General features: G+C 35.9%; 1 protein-coding gene across 5 annotated transcripts in view; it reads right to left on the bottom strand.

The window, feature by feature from the left end:
- FAM135A (family with sequence similarity 135 member A) overlaps nucleotides 1–16,653 on the bottom strand; it is an 81,445-nt gene that overhangs the window by 29,670 nt on the left and 35,122 nt on the right. For 2 of the 5 annotated variants that reach the window (XM_048297616.1, XM_048297617.1), the window contains exons 4-10: nucleotides 12,763–12,842; nucleotides 8,167–8,309; nucleotides 7,981–8,051; nucleotides 7,493–7,666; nucleotides 5,098–5,224; nucleotides 4,579–4,732; nucleotides 1,735–1,812 (exon numbers count right to left, since the gene is read on the bottom strand). In XM_048297616.1, the coding sequence (XP_048153573.1) occupies nucleotides 1,735–1,812; nucleotides 4,579–4,732; nucleotides 5,098–5,224; nucleotides 7,493–7,666; nucleotides 7,981–8,051; nucleotides 8,167–8,309; nucleotides 12,763–12,842 (827 nt within the window). Of the gene's footprint in view, nucleotides 1–1,734; nucleotides 1,813–3,889; nucleotides 3,991–4,578; nucleotides 4,733–5,097; nucleotides 5,225–7,492; nucleotides 7,667–7,980; nucleotides 8,052–8,166; nucleotides 8,310–12,762; nucleotides 12,843–16,653 lie in introns of those variants that run through there. The other 3 variants (XM_048297618.1, XM_048297619.1, XM_048297620.1) reach the window with 3 other exon arrangements.

The raw sequence follows: 16,653 nt of genomic DNA, 5'->3' as shown, positions 1-16,653 counted from the left end.
TACAAGCTACATGAATATAAATACCAGTCTTCAGTTGTATGAGGAATTATTTTTTAGTCAATGAAACTGTTCTTTAAGCAATCTTTCTCTCAGTAGCTCAATGTTAAGAGCAAATCAATCTAACACAGTATGGCAGCTTAAACTGGATCTGAACCTTGAATGACTTGCTTATGAAGAAAACAGATTTATTCCTTCATGTAGATGTTTTTCCTTGTTAAACAACCATGTTTACTTTGGGGGATTTGATAAATCAAATAATAATTTGGTATTATGTTTAATTTCCTTCTGCATCTGAAGTACAAGTAATAAGAGAACAATTCATAAACCCTAAAATTACCTGTAACAAGTATTTACATTTCATTTTTGAAACACAGTATTAAGGACAAAAAAGTTCAATATTTCTGGAAAACATATAGCAACAAAATATGCCCTGAAAGCCCCAATAGTAACTTCAGGGTATGCATAATGAACAAAGGTTTACAGAACAGCAACAATGTGTATACTCAACTTCTCTTTGAATTACGCCACCTATGCTTGGTAAGTATATATTGATTTTCAACTAATAGCATTCATCATACTTAGGTCTGAACTTAATGCCACACGAATTAACTCACACAACTTAATGTTCTGAGGAAAAAAGCATATTACAGAAATGTACGATGTTCTCAGAAAAAAGTTTACAAAAGTTGTTTAAAGCAACTACATATACCTTTTGCTAAACAGTACTTGATGATAATTATTCTGAAAATGTGTGAAAATAGTTTAAGATACAATACTAGTTTTGGTGTGGCCACACAAATTTTTTCATTAGTGAAAAAATTAAATGGTTTACTTATGACACCATACTGATTGTTTGCCACACTTCAATTGAGAATAGGCTTGTTGAACAAGACCTAAAACTCTGAAATCTAAAATCATTATGGAAAACCCCAAACTATATTAATACCCCAATGCTTTATTAAAAAAGAGAAGACAGAATAGAGCTAACAACAAAAAATTAGGCACTTACATTCTACAGCAGCAACGTTAGCCCAGCAAACATCTGATGCAATTTTGCTGGCTCTGCTAAAAATCAGTTTTGTTTCCTTTTTACAATAAAACCAAAACACACTTATAGATGATTAAGCTGGTGACCTACTATGAGACTGAACTGCCATTATATCCTTTTCCCAACAGAAATTTCCTTGTGCTTGAACAGCACTGTAATCTTTTGTCCAGCATCAGGGCCACACTGACACTCTCCAGAGAGGACTGGCCCATGTAGATACAGACAAATGCACCCTAAGCACTGATAATGCCTTGTGTAGTGTTTGAAAGAATTAAGGCTTGAGATATCAGAAGGAATCTGATCTTTTCTCAGGCAGAAAAGGTATTAATTATCTTTAATTATCTAAAAACATAAAAGCATCTGTGCTGCATTAAATGAAGCTATAATTTTGAACTATTTTTAAATGTTGATGACTGACTGAACTTTCAATCATTTTTGTATAGTAAGGTAGAACAACACTAAACAAAGAATCAACGATGATGTCTCATTTTATCATCTATACTCAGTCTAAAAGTAAGTAGCTCAATTCTGCAGACTTCAGAGTTCAACATATGTTCACTATGGCTGAATATTGAAACTGTTTCTTTCTACAAATGATGTAACATTTTATATTATTAATAAGAATATAATATTTTATAGTATCAATAAAAATCTGAGGGATTATATCACCTGCTTTGGAAACATACCTAGGTAGTCGGATCTCTGGGTTCGTGGATATTTTCTTCTGAGAAGGCGTTCATAAAGGACCTGCATGCTGGCCTTGGCTAGTTACAGGGATTGTACACACATGACTAGTTACTACACTCCTTTTTTTACCTGTGATTTATTATTTGCCTTAAAGTTAGTAAAAGAGCTTATTGCTAGCCTAGCAATTAGTGCAGTTAGATCAGTACATGAAAACATATTTTAGTGTAGTTTCTGGATTAAGTATCACTTGTGATACACATCAAGGTAGCATTTTTTATTTCCTGAAATCAGTAATATTTAAATGCTCAATTAGAGTTATCGAGTCCAATAGTTGTCTGCACATGCTTCTGCAAATTCAGTGTCTTGTGTTAAAATTATATGACAGAGCAATAGCAAAGCAAACAGAAGAAACAAAATTAGAGAGAGAGTAATTTTATCTTAAACAAAAAAGTGATGATTCTGAAGTTTAAACAGGACTGCATGTTCTCTTCTGCAATACCCATTTAAACTTCACAGATAAAATATCCACCATAAAATAGTTCATTTACTTCAAAAATTAAAAAAAAGAAAGGCGCAAATTACAATTGTGTACTTTGTGAAGTCCAGTGAGCCAATTTCTTTATAGACATTACAGAAACATAGCTTTTTTTGTTAACTGTTGATGGATTTTAGAAAAATTAGTGTTAATGCTAGGTATTATTTTTCATGAGCAAAATGTGAGTAATAATTAATGCTTACATTATTAGTACTTTTTATTGTATCAATTGTCCCAACCCATATATATACAAAATAACTGAAATAAATGAAAAAGATATTTATAAATATGAAAAAACAAGTAATTCTAGCAGAGACTTAAAAAATAAAAATAAAAAATTAAACCCACAGGAAACAGTAGAATATGTACAATGAGTGTAAATCTAAGTTTTAATTTTCTCATCAGGTATTTATTTTGATCATTTCTGTTCAAAAATACATTCCTAAAGGTAAGCTAAATTGCCCGTAGAGATGAGAAAAGGTCTGATTCAAGTTCCACTGAAGCTTGTGAGTGGTTTTGGTGGCTTCACTGTAGTTGAAAGGTACAACCCAACATTGCATTGCCAGTAGGCAACTCAATGGCAGCTTTTTTCTATTACATATGTATTTTGAAAGAATGTTTTAGGGGAACTGAAGATCATATCTGAAACATTTAAGTATCAAGATTAAGTCTAAGCCTATCCTTAGAACAACAATAGTGCCATCAAAATACATTAGGCTGGTAAAGCTCCAGAGAAGGGCAACAAGGTTGGTGAAGGGGTCTGGAGCACAGGTCCTGTGAGGAGCGGCTGAGGGATCTGGGGTTCCTCAGCCTGCAGAAAAGGAGGCTCAGGGAAGATCTTACTGCTCTTCTAGAACTGCCTGAAAGGAGGGTGTAGCCAGGTGCAGGTCAGCCTCTTCTCCCAGGTAACAAGTGACACAGCAAGAGGAAATGGTCTCAGGTTGTACTAGAGGAGGTTTAGATAGCGTCTTAGGAAAAATTTCTTCACTGAAAGGGTGGTCAGGCATTGGAACAGGCTGTCCAGGGAAGTGGTGGAGTCACCATCCCTGGAAGCATTTTAAAGGCACGTGGATGTGGCATTGGAGATGTGGTTTAGCGGTGAACATGGTGGTGCTGGGTTAATGGTCGGACTCCATGATCTTTAGAGGTCTTTTCCAACCTAAATGACCCTCTGATTCTATGATTTGGGAAAAAGACCTTAAAAGAGTTGAGTCACTCCTTTAATAAGGTGCTTCCCTCCATATCAAGATTAAGATGACTGACAGAAAAATGTAGCAGTAAGTGTAGCACTATTTTTGCTCCTATAAAGAAAACACCTCAGTTTCTAGTATTTTTCTATGGAGAGATTTGTAATACACTCCCTGAAATTTTTTCCCCCCCTGAAATAGCTTTGTATTTTGTAATACAGAAATGAAACATTCTTTCTTTGAATCACTAACTGACCACATCACATTTTTACACTATCTTTCATATCTCAATTACCAACCTTATTGTTTCACTGTGCTTAGTTTTGACACTGATAAAACTAAATAACACAAAAATCAGTCAGTATTGTCTACAATCCATATAAATGCCAAAAGATCTTTTTTAAATAGAACATGACTAAAAAGAGTACATGCTTGCTGAGGAAAGTCTAAATCATTGTTTACAATGCCAATGTATTTTCCTTTTTTACTTCCACCGCTCTTCTAGTACACAAATCAAGGCTAGGCTCTCTAATATATCTTCATGCTATAGAAAATGAATGCACATGTACATTTCCATACATCACATGTAATACTTCTGCAGTTACTTTTATCACATTTGGTTAACTAGAAGTCTTCATGGCAACTAAGTCTGTTTAAAAAGTTAAACTACGAACTAAGGCAGCAGCAATTTTTTCTTGTAGGTCTTTTTTCATACAAGTTTCCAGTGAAATATTCTTCTCAAAGCTTACAGAATTTACGTTTTTGTACAAATATGCAATGTTTCCTTATAACAAACAAAGAAGTGCAGTGTGCTACTTGGATTAAGAGGTCCTCTAACTTTCTCACCAGTAAACACAGTAATTTGAAATAAGAGCACAAATCAAGACCAAGAAGAAAAAATGTATTTCCGTAGATTTAGGCTGTTACCTCCTTATTTTATTAGAGATGTGACAGTACTTGTTTCTTTTTTATTTTTTCTTCAGTTACTAAATTTCAAATCAGTTTAAGCAAAAATATTTTAGATATAAAAGATATGCAATCAATGACAGTTTAGTCTAGAAGATGTGTACTCTTAATAAACATTCACAAGAAAGTGATACATTTTATGGAAGTGAACATACCCAGTTCAATTCGGTGACAGAAGGGCAGCTCCTTGGTTATTGTAATGAAATAGCTATGTAACCCTTTGAAAGCAAGCAGCAAAGTGGCACAAAGTGTGTAGTGGAAATTATAAGCATGGCTGAGGAAAGACTCTGAAACAACAAAACTGCAACCCTAAAATAAAGAAGAAAAGGCACATATTAATTTTGTATAATAAATGAAGTGTTAGCAGAATGACTAAAAAGATAAGCAACTGCCTCTTTTCACAAAATTGATCCACATTTTTGTGATTTTCAATGGATTAAAAGACATTAAAAAAGAAAGTTAAACACTCAATATTGTAAGCTTTCCATATATACACTCCTGAAGCATGTAACGTAGCCTTTTGGAATAATTTTTCTCATCTCCTCTATCGCATGGCACCCCAAAACAACTCTAACAAAGTTCATTGTTTATCAAATAATATTCCTGCAGAAAAGATAAAATTCACACCTCCCAACAGAATACAAATAAAACCTTAAACTGATACATGTTCTTACGTCTGCTGATAACTGCTTTGTGTAGTTATTGCCAAAGACCACACTTTCAAGAGAAGGAATCACAGAGTCCCTGTTTTGTGCTGGTGCATTCCTGTTCAACCACATATTCTTCACTGGGCGAGGAAAACTGCAAAAAGCACAAATGAACTGATAATCAGAACATACTGTTCTTCATTACTTCCAATGCAAACTTCAAATAATTGAAATAATATTCCTGAAAATTTAAGCCAGAAAGATAAATTTTTTAACTATAACAGGTATGAAGTGTTTATTTTCTGCAAATTTTGCTGTGAGGACTTTAACTCTTAAAAGTGAAGTAGTAGCAACAAGTTGAAAGCTGTCACACAAATTGACATTTCTGACCTCTGCCTACTAAGGAGGAGATCCTATCCTGAACTCCTGGAAGGACAGAGCATCCTGCAACAGTAGCCTTGTGACAACAACTACAAAAAATGAATGAAAAATGAATGAATGCAGAAAGTGGAGACTATTAGATAACAGGCAGAAACAAGCAATTGCAGGTTAATAAAAAAGTGTAGATTATACAGGACTTCAGGGCTGTATCCAAGTGGAATTGCCTCGTCTCTTCCAAGGGAAGTCTTAACTCTGGTTGTTCCCAAGAGAAGGTGAACCTGAATACTACTCAGAAGAAGAAAACACTCAAAAAGTCACCACCCCCAGGAAAGGAAGAGGTGCCAATAATGTGAGCATGATCCTAGCAGAAGACCAAACTGTCACCCATGAAAGCCCCAAGGACAAAGAGGAGTGACATCTGCAATTCTCAGGTTTTTCAGAAAGAGGTGTTCCAGAAAATTGAGCCAGATATGGATACAGCAACTATCAAGTATTTGCTACATGGGGGAGCTCAGCTGAAATAAAACACTGTAAATTTTGAAGTTTCTTCCTCTCCTCATCATAAGCTGATTTAAAGGACAACTTGAATACTTAAAATAATTTTGTGGACACCAGCAACATCCTACTCTCAAGATAACAAAAGCAGCATAGAAGTTGCTGTTCTGTTTCAGTCTCTCCTTACACAAGCTGTATCAAGTTAAGGTTTAAAATAAAATAGCATTATTGTATCATCACTTGAAAAGCCAGAAACTGAGGAAAAGTACACAGAAAACCCCTCAGATTTACTGCAACTTTTTAAAAGATTAGGCTAGTAGGGACAAATAAGTTTCTGACTAAAAATTAGTATCAAAACCTATTTTTCATTTTCTGACAACAAAGTGATCAATATAGGCTAAATGCCTGAATTTCACTTGCAGGACAGTGTGACCATGTACATTTTAGATACATGATGCTACTTTAAGTGCATTAAAAAGTGCATCTATCAGACTACGTCTTCAACAACAATAATTCCCACCTTCTCCGTACTTGTTTCTCTCCCAAATAAGGCTGTGCCATCTGTTCAGATGTGTTAGTTCATTTCCTATGTAACTATGCCTAAAATACATCACCAAAATAATTTAAACCAATTTTCAGGGGGAAAAAAAGGACAAAAACCCCACGAAAAACAGTTGAATCCTCCAAACCAGTGCAGCCCTACAGCACAGAACAGCTGTCTAACATACACAGAGATAGTGCTTTCCACAATGTGAAGACAGGCACAAGGAGTGGGAATACCTGAAGCTAAAGGTCTGGGCATTTATGACACAGACTGGACTTGAATATGAGGAAACTCGAGGGCAGTAGCATGCAGTACTTGAAGACCATGAAAGAAGGAAAAGATAGATATGCTAAAAGAAAGGCGTGTAAAGAATACTTCATATGTGTAACTGACTGTACAGCCCTTTTTCACACAGAGAGAGATGCAAAGCAAACAGAGATTGCAAAGGGTGACACAAGTAGATGAAATAAAAAAGCTTCTGCAAAAACTAGCCAAAATCTTTTTTAAAAAGAAAAGTAAATTCTCCAGTTCCATTTACATGAATAAAATGGTAAATATATCATTTGCAGACATCACTGCCATTCCTGTAGTAACTGAAAACTGCAGACAGTTAACACAAGGCAGCCCATTTCTATTAACAGCAGCTATTTCAGTCACTGTGTAGAGTGAGAAGCAGATCTTCCTTATTAGAAAATTTCATAAGTATTTATACATATAAATATACACATATAAATATTCATTCATTCCTCCACTTCCCTGGCCTTGGGCATTCTCTCTCTTCTACACTACACACTCTTATTTCTAATCTAAAAACCCCTCGAAATTTGTTTCAGATAACTTTAAAAGCAAAATGTTTCTCATCCCGCTGGGCCCTGAATTCCAAAAATCATCATAGAAAACAATACTGTCCATAGATTTAACTCCTTCCTAATTACTCTGTTTTTATAACATTTCCATTTGGACATCCAATAATTTATTGGCATTTTATTAGCAAGAGATTACCTTATCAACGGCTGATGCAGAGCAACCAAAGAAGCATGGACTATAACCGATATGACGCAAAGGTGGAAGTAATCAAACATAACATTGACGTAATGATGAAGGCCCTGGTGTAAGTTAAAGTGCAACTTTAAAGTTCGGCTACTAATTGGCTGTAGTGTGCTCAGGTCATCTGGTCTAAAAAGAAAATAACAAAACAACATATAATTAGAACAATCATAATTGAAATGCAAGTTATTAATAACTGACACAAATAGCAATTTAGCATGGGTCTATACTTTGGAATGCAATGGCATCTCCCCCAGGGAAAAAAAAATTAGAATGAGACAAACCGGTTATGAAATCTTAAGAGACTTCAGTGTTGGATTTCATTTTTACCATCATTTATGTCTAATATGAACACACTACACCTATAAATAATACAGATTTAAACAGTTTTAAAAGTTGACATATATTCTTGCTTTAGTAAAATCTTCTATATTTAAACTTACGAGTAGTCTGTATCCGTGAAGTGTAAATCTAATGTTAGCAGAAAATTCATTTCATTAAGCGACTCCTCAATCTACAAAGAAATTGTAGAAGCATGAAATCTTTCAGGTCTCTTATCTGTACTAATTCAAATTGTACATAATAAAGCCTAAATTATCTGAATATAGTAAATTTGAACGGCAGATTACCTTCCTCTCATCTAACAGCATTTTTATTTTGAAAATCATCACATCATCCACAGAAACTTCCTCATTTTTGTAAAGAATCTGAAATGTTTTACTGCAAACTATATTGTCATGGACTGAAGCAGGAAAGGCAAGATCTGTTGAACCTGAAGAGAGAAACAAGTATTAATATAACTGGAAAACTCAGAGCAGCTAATAAGTGGAACTATCATTTCCATCAGTTTCATGATTACCGTTTAACTGCAACAACATCAGTAATATAAGTGGTTTTCTTTTCAGTCATAAACTGGTGAAGTTTGATGGAGTACATTTTGTTTCAAAGAAACACTGTCATTATTTTTAATGTAATTTGCTGTTAATATAAGTTCTGAAGAATTTTTGCTTTGTTACAAACTGAAGACATTCTAGGCATCAAAAATTGTAATAAAAATCCTGAATTCTGTATTGTTTAATCTCGCATTCATGTTAATTTGCAGGGTTTAACTACACTGAAAACTTAACTACCTACAGATGAGGCAAAGAGGTTAAATGACATCTACCATTCCACTGAATTAATCAAGAACAGAGGTAATTTGTTCTTTACTTCAAGATCTTTGCATCCTACTCAGGCCAGACTCATTCCGAGCTTATCACCTGAACCTGGCACTGCGCACACAATATGAGGCTTCTGCTTTCAAACCAAAGGCTAATCATCAAAAAGAGTTCAGAAAAGTGTGATAAATGGTTGGGGAATCTTTTGCTGAAAAAAAAGAAGAGTTAGAAGACTTGCAGAAGAAATGAGAAAAGGAATGATTTAAACAGTTATTGAGGAAATATTTATCATAATAGCAAAGGATTCTCACACAGGAAGTATCATGATGGGTACTGTCCTCTGAAAAAAACATCAAAGTCATCGGAACTTGGAAGAACAGATGTAACAAATACTGACACTTTCTTATAACTCCTTTTAAAAAATGGCTCAATAACATCTGTGTCTCCAGAACACAAAGTCTTAGAAATTGTGTAAATGAGGGTGCAAAAGATTTTTTAAAAATTCTTTTGATTCTTCTTAATAAATTACTTCAAAGGAATCCACAAGAGGAAAAAAAACCTGCAGTTTGCAGTCTACAGCTTTGGGGCCTCTGATAGAATATTACTGCCCTTGGCAAACATTCCCACTCTTAGTAACATCTGAATTCAACTTCTTTTCAGGAACGTACAAATATTGGGTTTTGCTGAAGTGTTTTCATACATATCATCAGTTTAGGTGTCCTAGACAAAATGCTTACAAAGGCTGAATCATTACAGTGTAATTCCCCTATGTATAATGCCACTTTCAGCTTATATCCATCTGTGTCATCTGTTACAGCTGAAGGGCAGAGCAGGTATGGTTTCACTTGGCACATAATCTGATATAACTGCAAAGCATCAGCAAAAGGGATCTCCCACTCCTGGCTGAAACAAAAGTAGTAATGGAGACAAATGGCTGAGGTCCCACTTCCTCTGCAGTGTCCAACCCTGAGTTACAGCCCTCACCTCTGCTGACTTCAGTGTAACACAAACCGGCACCCCCAGAAGAGAGAGAGGAGCTGCAGAGGAAAATCTGAGTCAGGAACAGGCTGAGCCACTTCCACATGGGGAGCAAGGTCTCACAAATGTGAGGCCATCAAGGCAGAACTACTGTATTTTAAATCAACAATGCACTGACTGGCCAGGACTATTTCTAAACTTCTATTCACACAAAAGGCCATTTCCACAGCAGAGGAGAAAAAATACTGGGATTTTTTTTTACTCTTGCATATAAATTACATATTTACGCTTGCATATAAATTTACTAGATTCATATTTTTATTAGATATATAGGTTTATATATATATTTATAGATTTATATTTACAAGATAGTTTAGCCTTGCATCACAAAGACACCTCATTCCTTCCTACCCTGCCTTTGTTTTTTTTTTCCTCTGAAAACCAGCCATGAATTTTTAAGAGAAGGAGGAATTCAGAACATCCTCAAATCTGAAACAACCTCATAAAGACTAAAAATACGTATGTTTTTCTTTTCATTTTTCTAAAGCACAACTACATCTTCTTTCAAATTACAAGAATAATAAAAGTCCTTCACAAGGCTGGAGCTAAAGCAAGTGAATTGCCTTATCATATCTGTAATGACATTCATGCTGAGTCCCAAGCAGTTCTAGTGAGCTACTAAAGGATGTGGGAAATAGAAATGGAAAAAAACTTATTTAAATTAATGAAGGACTGCATGAAGAGCTGGGCAAAGGGTGAAAGGAGATGCAAACAAACAGGAAGATGAGGAAAAACTGAGACTATGTATTTGACTTGGGGAACTAAAAGGAGGAGAGAGATCAAACAAATGGTCTGTGGGAGAGGGGAAAAGACAGCTAAAGTAAGGAAACTGCGGGTGACTTGTGCAGAGTGTAGGGAGAGCTAGAGGTAGGCAAAATGAATGGAGAGGAGTGGGAAAATCATGACATGACAAAGCAAATAGGATTTAGAATAGGTAAGTACGAGAAAGACAGAAGAGAGAAAAAAGTACAGAAAGAAGCACCTTATCAACACAGGACACCATTCTCAAGAGTGGGAGTCGTGGGATGCTGACCAGCCTCCTCTGTGGTCAACAAGCAACATTTTCACACAGTGAGGCAACACAGTGCTACTTCATAGCTATTTTCTATACACAACAACAGTCTCAGGAATTGCTATCAGCTCTTCCTCCTCCTGGAGCAGGAGGGCTGCAAGTGAGCCTACAGCATCCAGCTCTGCCAAATCAAGCAAGTGGCTAAATGGAAATAGAAAGCAGAGGTTTTTGGCAAGAGCAACCACTGTGATGTGCACAAGAAGGACAAACTAACCCCCTTTCACTGACCAGCTTGTACCCTTCCTTCTGCTTTGTTGTGGGAGAAACATTATCAGTGACTACCTGAAAAACCAAACTGAGAAACTGATCTAAAAAAGAACCCCAGTTTTTGGGTTTGAAGGGGTTTTGGTTTTTTGTAAAATGGCTGCTTGTCAGCTGAATGAATTCCCCAGTTGAGCTCCCAGACCAAATCAGACACTTGTGTCAACAACATGCAGAGTAGTAAGAAGGTAAGACAGAGTGGCCAGGGGGAATCATGGGCTATTTTTTTTTTCCTTTGTCAGAACTGCTGATCTAAATTCACACCAAATTGCAGTCTTAATGTTTATGCCCTTTATGCCTAGTAACAAGACACAAGAGCTAACACATGTCACAATTTACTAACAAGACTGCAGCTTTCTGAAAAAATAACCTAAGAACATTCAAAAATATACCATGAAATGGAAGAACTTTTTTCCAGCAATATCAATCATATTATTAAGTGTTGCTTTTCAAAAAATATGTTTTACTAAAGGATGTTTACCAGACCCAAATTCTTTAAACTACATTAAATTTTGCCTTTGAAGTGGAGTAATATTGGGTCATCAGAACTATTCATTTATCTCACACAAATCCAAGAAATATTTAGGAAGCTTGACCAAAATTCAGTATTTACACTGTTGCTGTACTCAGTTACTTTCAAAATAGCCTCAAAAATCCAGGTTTCAGTAACATCTTATCACATTTTCTCAGACTGTGTTAGGTTTTTCTTCCTTGAAATTCCAGTAATTCCACGTAACATTTGAAAACTTAATTAATTTTTTGCTTTTCACATTTTTACACCATGCTGAGGTATGGCCTACACAGAATTAGGTGAGCACTAACAGGTTTTGTTGCAGATAGGTAAAACCTTATAAAATGAAGGCTTGTTACCCCTGTAAAATCATGGTTCACTTCTGTTACTTCAGCTAAGTAGAAAAGGACTCTGGGTAATGACTCAGCTGGAATAGAGGTGGAAAATAAATTATATAATCATCATGTGTTCGTATCGTGATTTACGGTGGTTGGTTAAATGATGATTGTTGTGTTTTAGAAGTATGCAGCTGATAAAGACCTAATTGCTTAAAAAGGCCTGATTTTGGCAATAAACAAGCTCCCTTTTGGACCTGCCTCAGGACACTGCATTGCTTCTTACTGCAACAGGTTTCTCTGGATTCAGTTTGCCTGGACACAAAAACCGAAAGTGAATGTCAGGTTTAAAAAAGAAAAAAGATAAGGGAATAGATAATTCTGTTCAGGAAGTTAAATCAATTTTCAGGTTTACCGCTAGAGAACAACAAAGTCTGAAAACTGGATCCTTTCAAAGTATTCTTTTCAGAAAAAGAAGGGGTGTATAAATCTGTGTAAAAGTCTGTATCTGAAGTTCTCCACTACTTTCAGATATCTACTTAGATCTGCCCTTGGTCATCTTAGCCATGGAGAAGACTGAGCAGATCAAAGGAAAAAAACAGAAGACACGAATACAAAGGAATAGCCATGCTTTGCCACCAGCAGAGGCAATCAGCAGATGAAAACAGTAACACAAATTCTGTAATCAACTTTTGAGTCCCATTGTTAAGAACAAGAAATATTTGCATTGTGTTAGTGACAAAATTAAAAACACTTCTATGTTAGTTATAACAATGTAAGACAAAAACTGTAATCCCTCAGTTAGCAAGGCAGGATAATGACCTAATTTACTGAAAAGTTTTTGCACTTACCAGTTCCATGTAACAAACTAGCTTCTAATATGTGTGGAATTCTTGGAGGAATTTTCATAGACACACGAATCTGGTAAAAGCTAAAGCAAAAGACAGTGATTTGCAACACGTGCGTTACAGCACATCTCATTCACCATACATAGATATACTGACAAAGGCATGAATGGAGAATGGGAAGAAGGAAGAGGTCGAGGAAGTCTACAAAGCTTAATACTGTTTTACTTGACCCTTTATCTTGTTATGTTTTATTTTTTAAATCATTGACCAAAGCAGTAGCCAAACATGAATACAAAAGTCTGAACACAGCACTTGTTTTTCCATACCCCGCAGAATTGGGGCAAATACTTGTAAAGACATGCAGTAAACTACACTGGAAAACTGGTATGAATAAAAAAATCAGGATTGTCAGCTATACTACAGCCATCTTGGAGGGATCTGCCACGGAGCACATCTACAGGACTGCTAGAATCAGTTCTGACACTGAAGGAGGTATTTGTGAACCCGCAGTTTGTAAAACTCCCCACTCCAGGATCTCCTGAAAACACACTGCTTGCCAGACACTCTCTACATTGTTTGTGGCCACCAGCTATGCAAAAGTGCACATAAAGGGTCACTCTAGGCACAACATGTCAGTACTTTTATACTATCAAAGGCAGGAACTGCAGGCTTCAAGCCTACAATTGAGAAAAACCCCAACACAAGTCTTTGGGGTCTCTACCCCATCTCTAAACCATTTTTCATTTTATTCAGCTCCATACCATTTCCAACTTTGATTTTCATTTAAGAAATCCTTAACTGTCACCAGACTGATTTTATGGAAGCCTTTACATAACACAAAACCCCACAAATACACTTAGATGACACATTCTAACCATCTCATCCCCTTTCAGATAATTTATTTTTGTTTGAAGAGTTAGCTTCAGCTCCTCAGTGAGCTGATGTGACCTACCACACAGCTCCACAAACACTAACACCAGTGAAAGGGAGGCAACACAAACACTCACAGCTAGAGAGGGGAAGAAAAACCCACCTTTTTTGTAGAAGCATGGTCCTAAATGCCCCTACGAGTACACATTTACCCTTCATATTTCACTCACAGTGTACACCAAATCACAGTCATGATTTTCATCATCCTCCAAAATCCAAATCCAAACCAATCTATTTGTGGCTTTCTAATTTTGGCTTCTAATGCTTCAACTGAAGCTCACCATTCAGGACTTCACTACAACTAACTGATGCAACTGTGTATTAGCCTAACAATCAACCAATGAAAAAGCTCTTAATTTAATTCTTCTGCAAAATTAAAAAGTCAACTTTAGTTTTGTCAAAACTTATATATCAAAGAATGCTTTATAATGAACCAGTGACACTGTTAGAGATAAGAGATGAAGTGATTCCTACTTTTCAAAAACAGAGCAAAACTTAAACTATTGCAAGCTACTAGTTACATATTTCATTTTTGGAAACCCACAGATCAAACATGATTCCAAATACACTCCCTAAGTGATCCATAAATAGTAAATGAATTCATTTTGTATTGGGTTAAAGAAACATAAATTAAGCTTTCACTGTTATCTTCTCGAAGAGTATAAAGAATTGAGAAAATTTAAGAGTGCCCTCTCAACATTAAGCCAGAAGGATGCTGTATAGTACACTGATGTACTCCTTTTTTCTGGGTCAGATGAGACTCCCATCACCCAATTAGTTACTCATTTCACCTACACTGAAGAAACATGATACATTATAATGTACAATAGCCTCAGCAAGGAGATACTTTCCAGCAGCCCCAGCTTCACAGTGTCATTTTTGGATCCACAGCAAACATTGATCAAGAGCCTGATGCCCTACCACTACTAGCTGCATCTTCCCATGATCCTAATGACCCATCTGTCATGGTAAAGCATACTGCTTGTTATTTCATATATTAAAAGAATGTAAAATTGTTGATATGGTTTACATGAAATATTTTGTCTCATTATGTTTTCTATTAAAACATCATATCTCAGTAAGTTCAGAGACATGTCAGAGACATGCCACATACTTTAATTCACCTTGGCTTTAGACCAAACTGTGTCATTCTACCAAGAGTTTAAAACATCCAAAATCTACATGATTCTCAGCTGATGTTTCGAAGCACTTGACAGCTCTGCAGAGCATAAATTTAATTAAGGCTTAACAACTTTATCAAATGTGGATAGATTACTGAATAAGCACTGTAACAAGATAAAATGAGAGGCAAGGTAAAATAAAAACTGAGCATTGAACAGAAAAAAGGTGCAATGGGATATTCCCATTACTTAATCCAATAAGACTCATTCACCCTAAAGATACTATTAAGTGACTGTTTACAATTTGTGCCTCAAAGAAAACAATCAGTAGAATTGTTCATGCTTAAAATGAAATTTGTGAAATGAAAAGGCTGTTAGGACATCGCTCCCTTCTTATTATTATTTGCTTGCAATTAATCAAGAGCAGACCATTCTATCCTTTTTCTTCAGTAAACCCTTTACCTGCCTGATATTTTTATTCGAGTTAATGGGGAGATGAAGTGGTATTGTTTGCTTGTTTGAGACAAGTGGCTTTGAGTTTCAGCAGATTTATACTTTAAGCAGTTTAGAACATAAAACATTCACCTATTAATCTGAATAATAAAATCTTGTAGGAGTTCAGCAAAGGGCAAATATGTAAACATTAATTCAAAATCTTATGCCTAGATATATGACAAAATTATTTAACTGATCAAGATATTTAAATAAGAAAACCAGCCTCCTACACAGTATTTACCTGAATTATTCACTGTCATTCATCTTTAAATGCTGTATATATATTAAGGATCTATCTGCAAATGAAGAGCTATTATACTGAAACAGGATATTTGATTCACAAAGGTGTTATATCTGCAATTTGTAAATAAGGAACTACTTTTTAAAGTTGTAATATACATTTCTCATTTGACAGGAAATTTTAAAAGTAATGTAAAAAAAAATGCATCAAGCTTCATCACTCTTTTCCCCAAGCCCTGCCTTCCTCATCTTGCCATCTTTTGTTCAACCCACTAATCAATTTGTGTTGCAATGTTTCCACTTCTATAAAAAAACAAACCAAAACCAAGTCACTTTCAATTATTTCCCAGCTGTTCCTTAAACATTGTTTCGTCCTCATAGGGACAACTGACTTGTAAACCTGATCTATTGTATCTGCTTGGGCCTACACATAATTCAGTATCAAGGACTTGCTACTCATCTATCACATTCAATTGTCCCAAATATCCTTAAAACACTCCATAAATAACACCTGAATACAATCAGCTCTCCACTGTCTCATGTATCAACTCTCCATTATCTAATGTAACGGGAGAACGAAGGTATCCTGAGTAGTGGAAAATCCCAGATGATAACAATGCTACAGATCGACCACACAACCGATGGTATGGCAAGTGTGCCCCAATCGATGAAGTAAACTCCAGTCTACCAGGGCTTTCAAACCCCAGTCCAGCTTCTTCCAAAAGGTGGCACATGCAGACTTAGTCACACAGTTGCAGGCTTACCACTACAACTTTTCAAGCGTAATAGTTTGGGTCCATCGGTGTGCCTATACTAAATTGCTTTCCTGAAGCGCACTGGAATGAAGAACCCAGTACAAACATCTCAGAGCATGGCTTGTGCTAGAGCAAAGCCAGTGAGATTCACATACCCAACCTCGGTACAGCTCATTTTCTCTAACACGCACCTCTAAGTGCCAGGAACATGACAGGGGAATAATCAAACTGATCCTGCACCAGTCTGGCTCCTTTTCAAGTCCTGACTCTGACAGCAACCTAGAAAAATGCTCTAGTGATACTAGAGACAGGGGCTTCAGGTTCATATAAAGATTTATGTAAAACTCTTTTCC

This window comes from Corvus hawaiiensis, chromosome 3, assembly GCF_020740725.1.
Source record: "Corvus hawaiiensis isolate bCorHaw1 chromosome 3, bCorHaw1.pri.cur, whole genome shotgun sequence".
In the NCBI taxonomy this organism is placed as follows: Eukaryota; Metazoa; Chordata; class Aves; order Passeriformes; family Corvidae; genus Corvus; species Corvus hawaiiensis.
The sequence above is the reverse complement of the archived record's forward strand: the minus strand, read 5'-3'. Positions and strand labels throughout refer to the sequence as shown.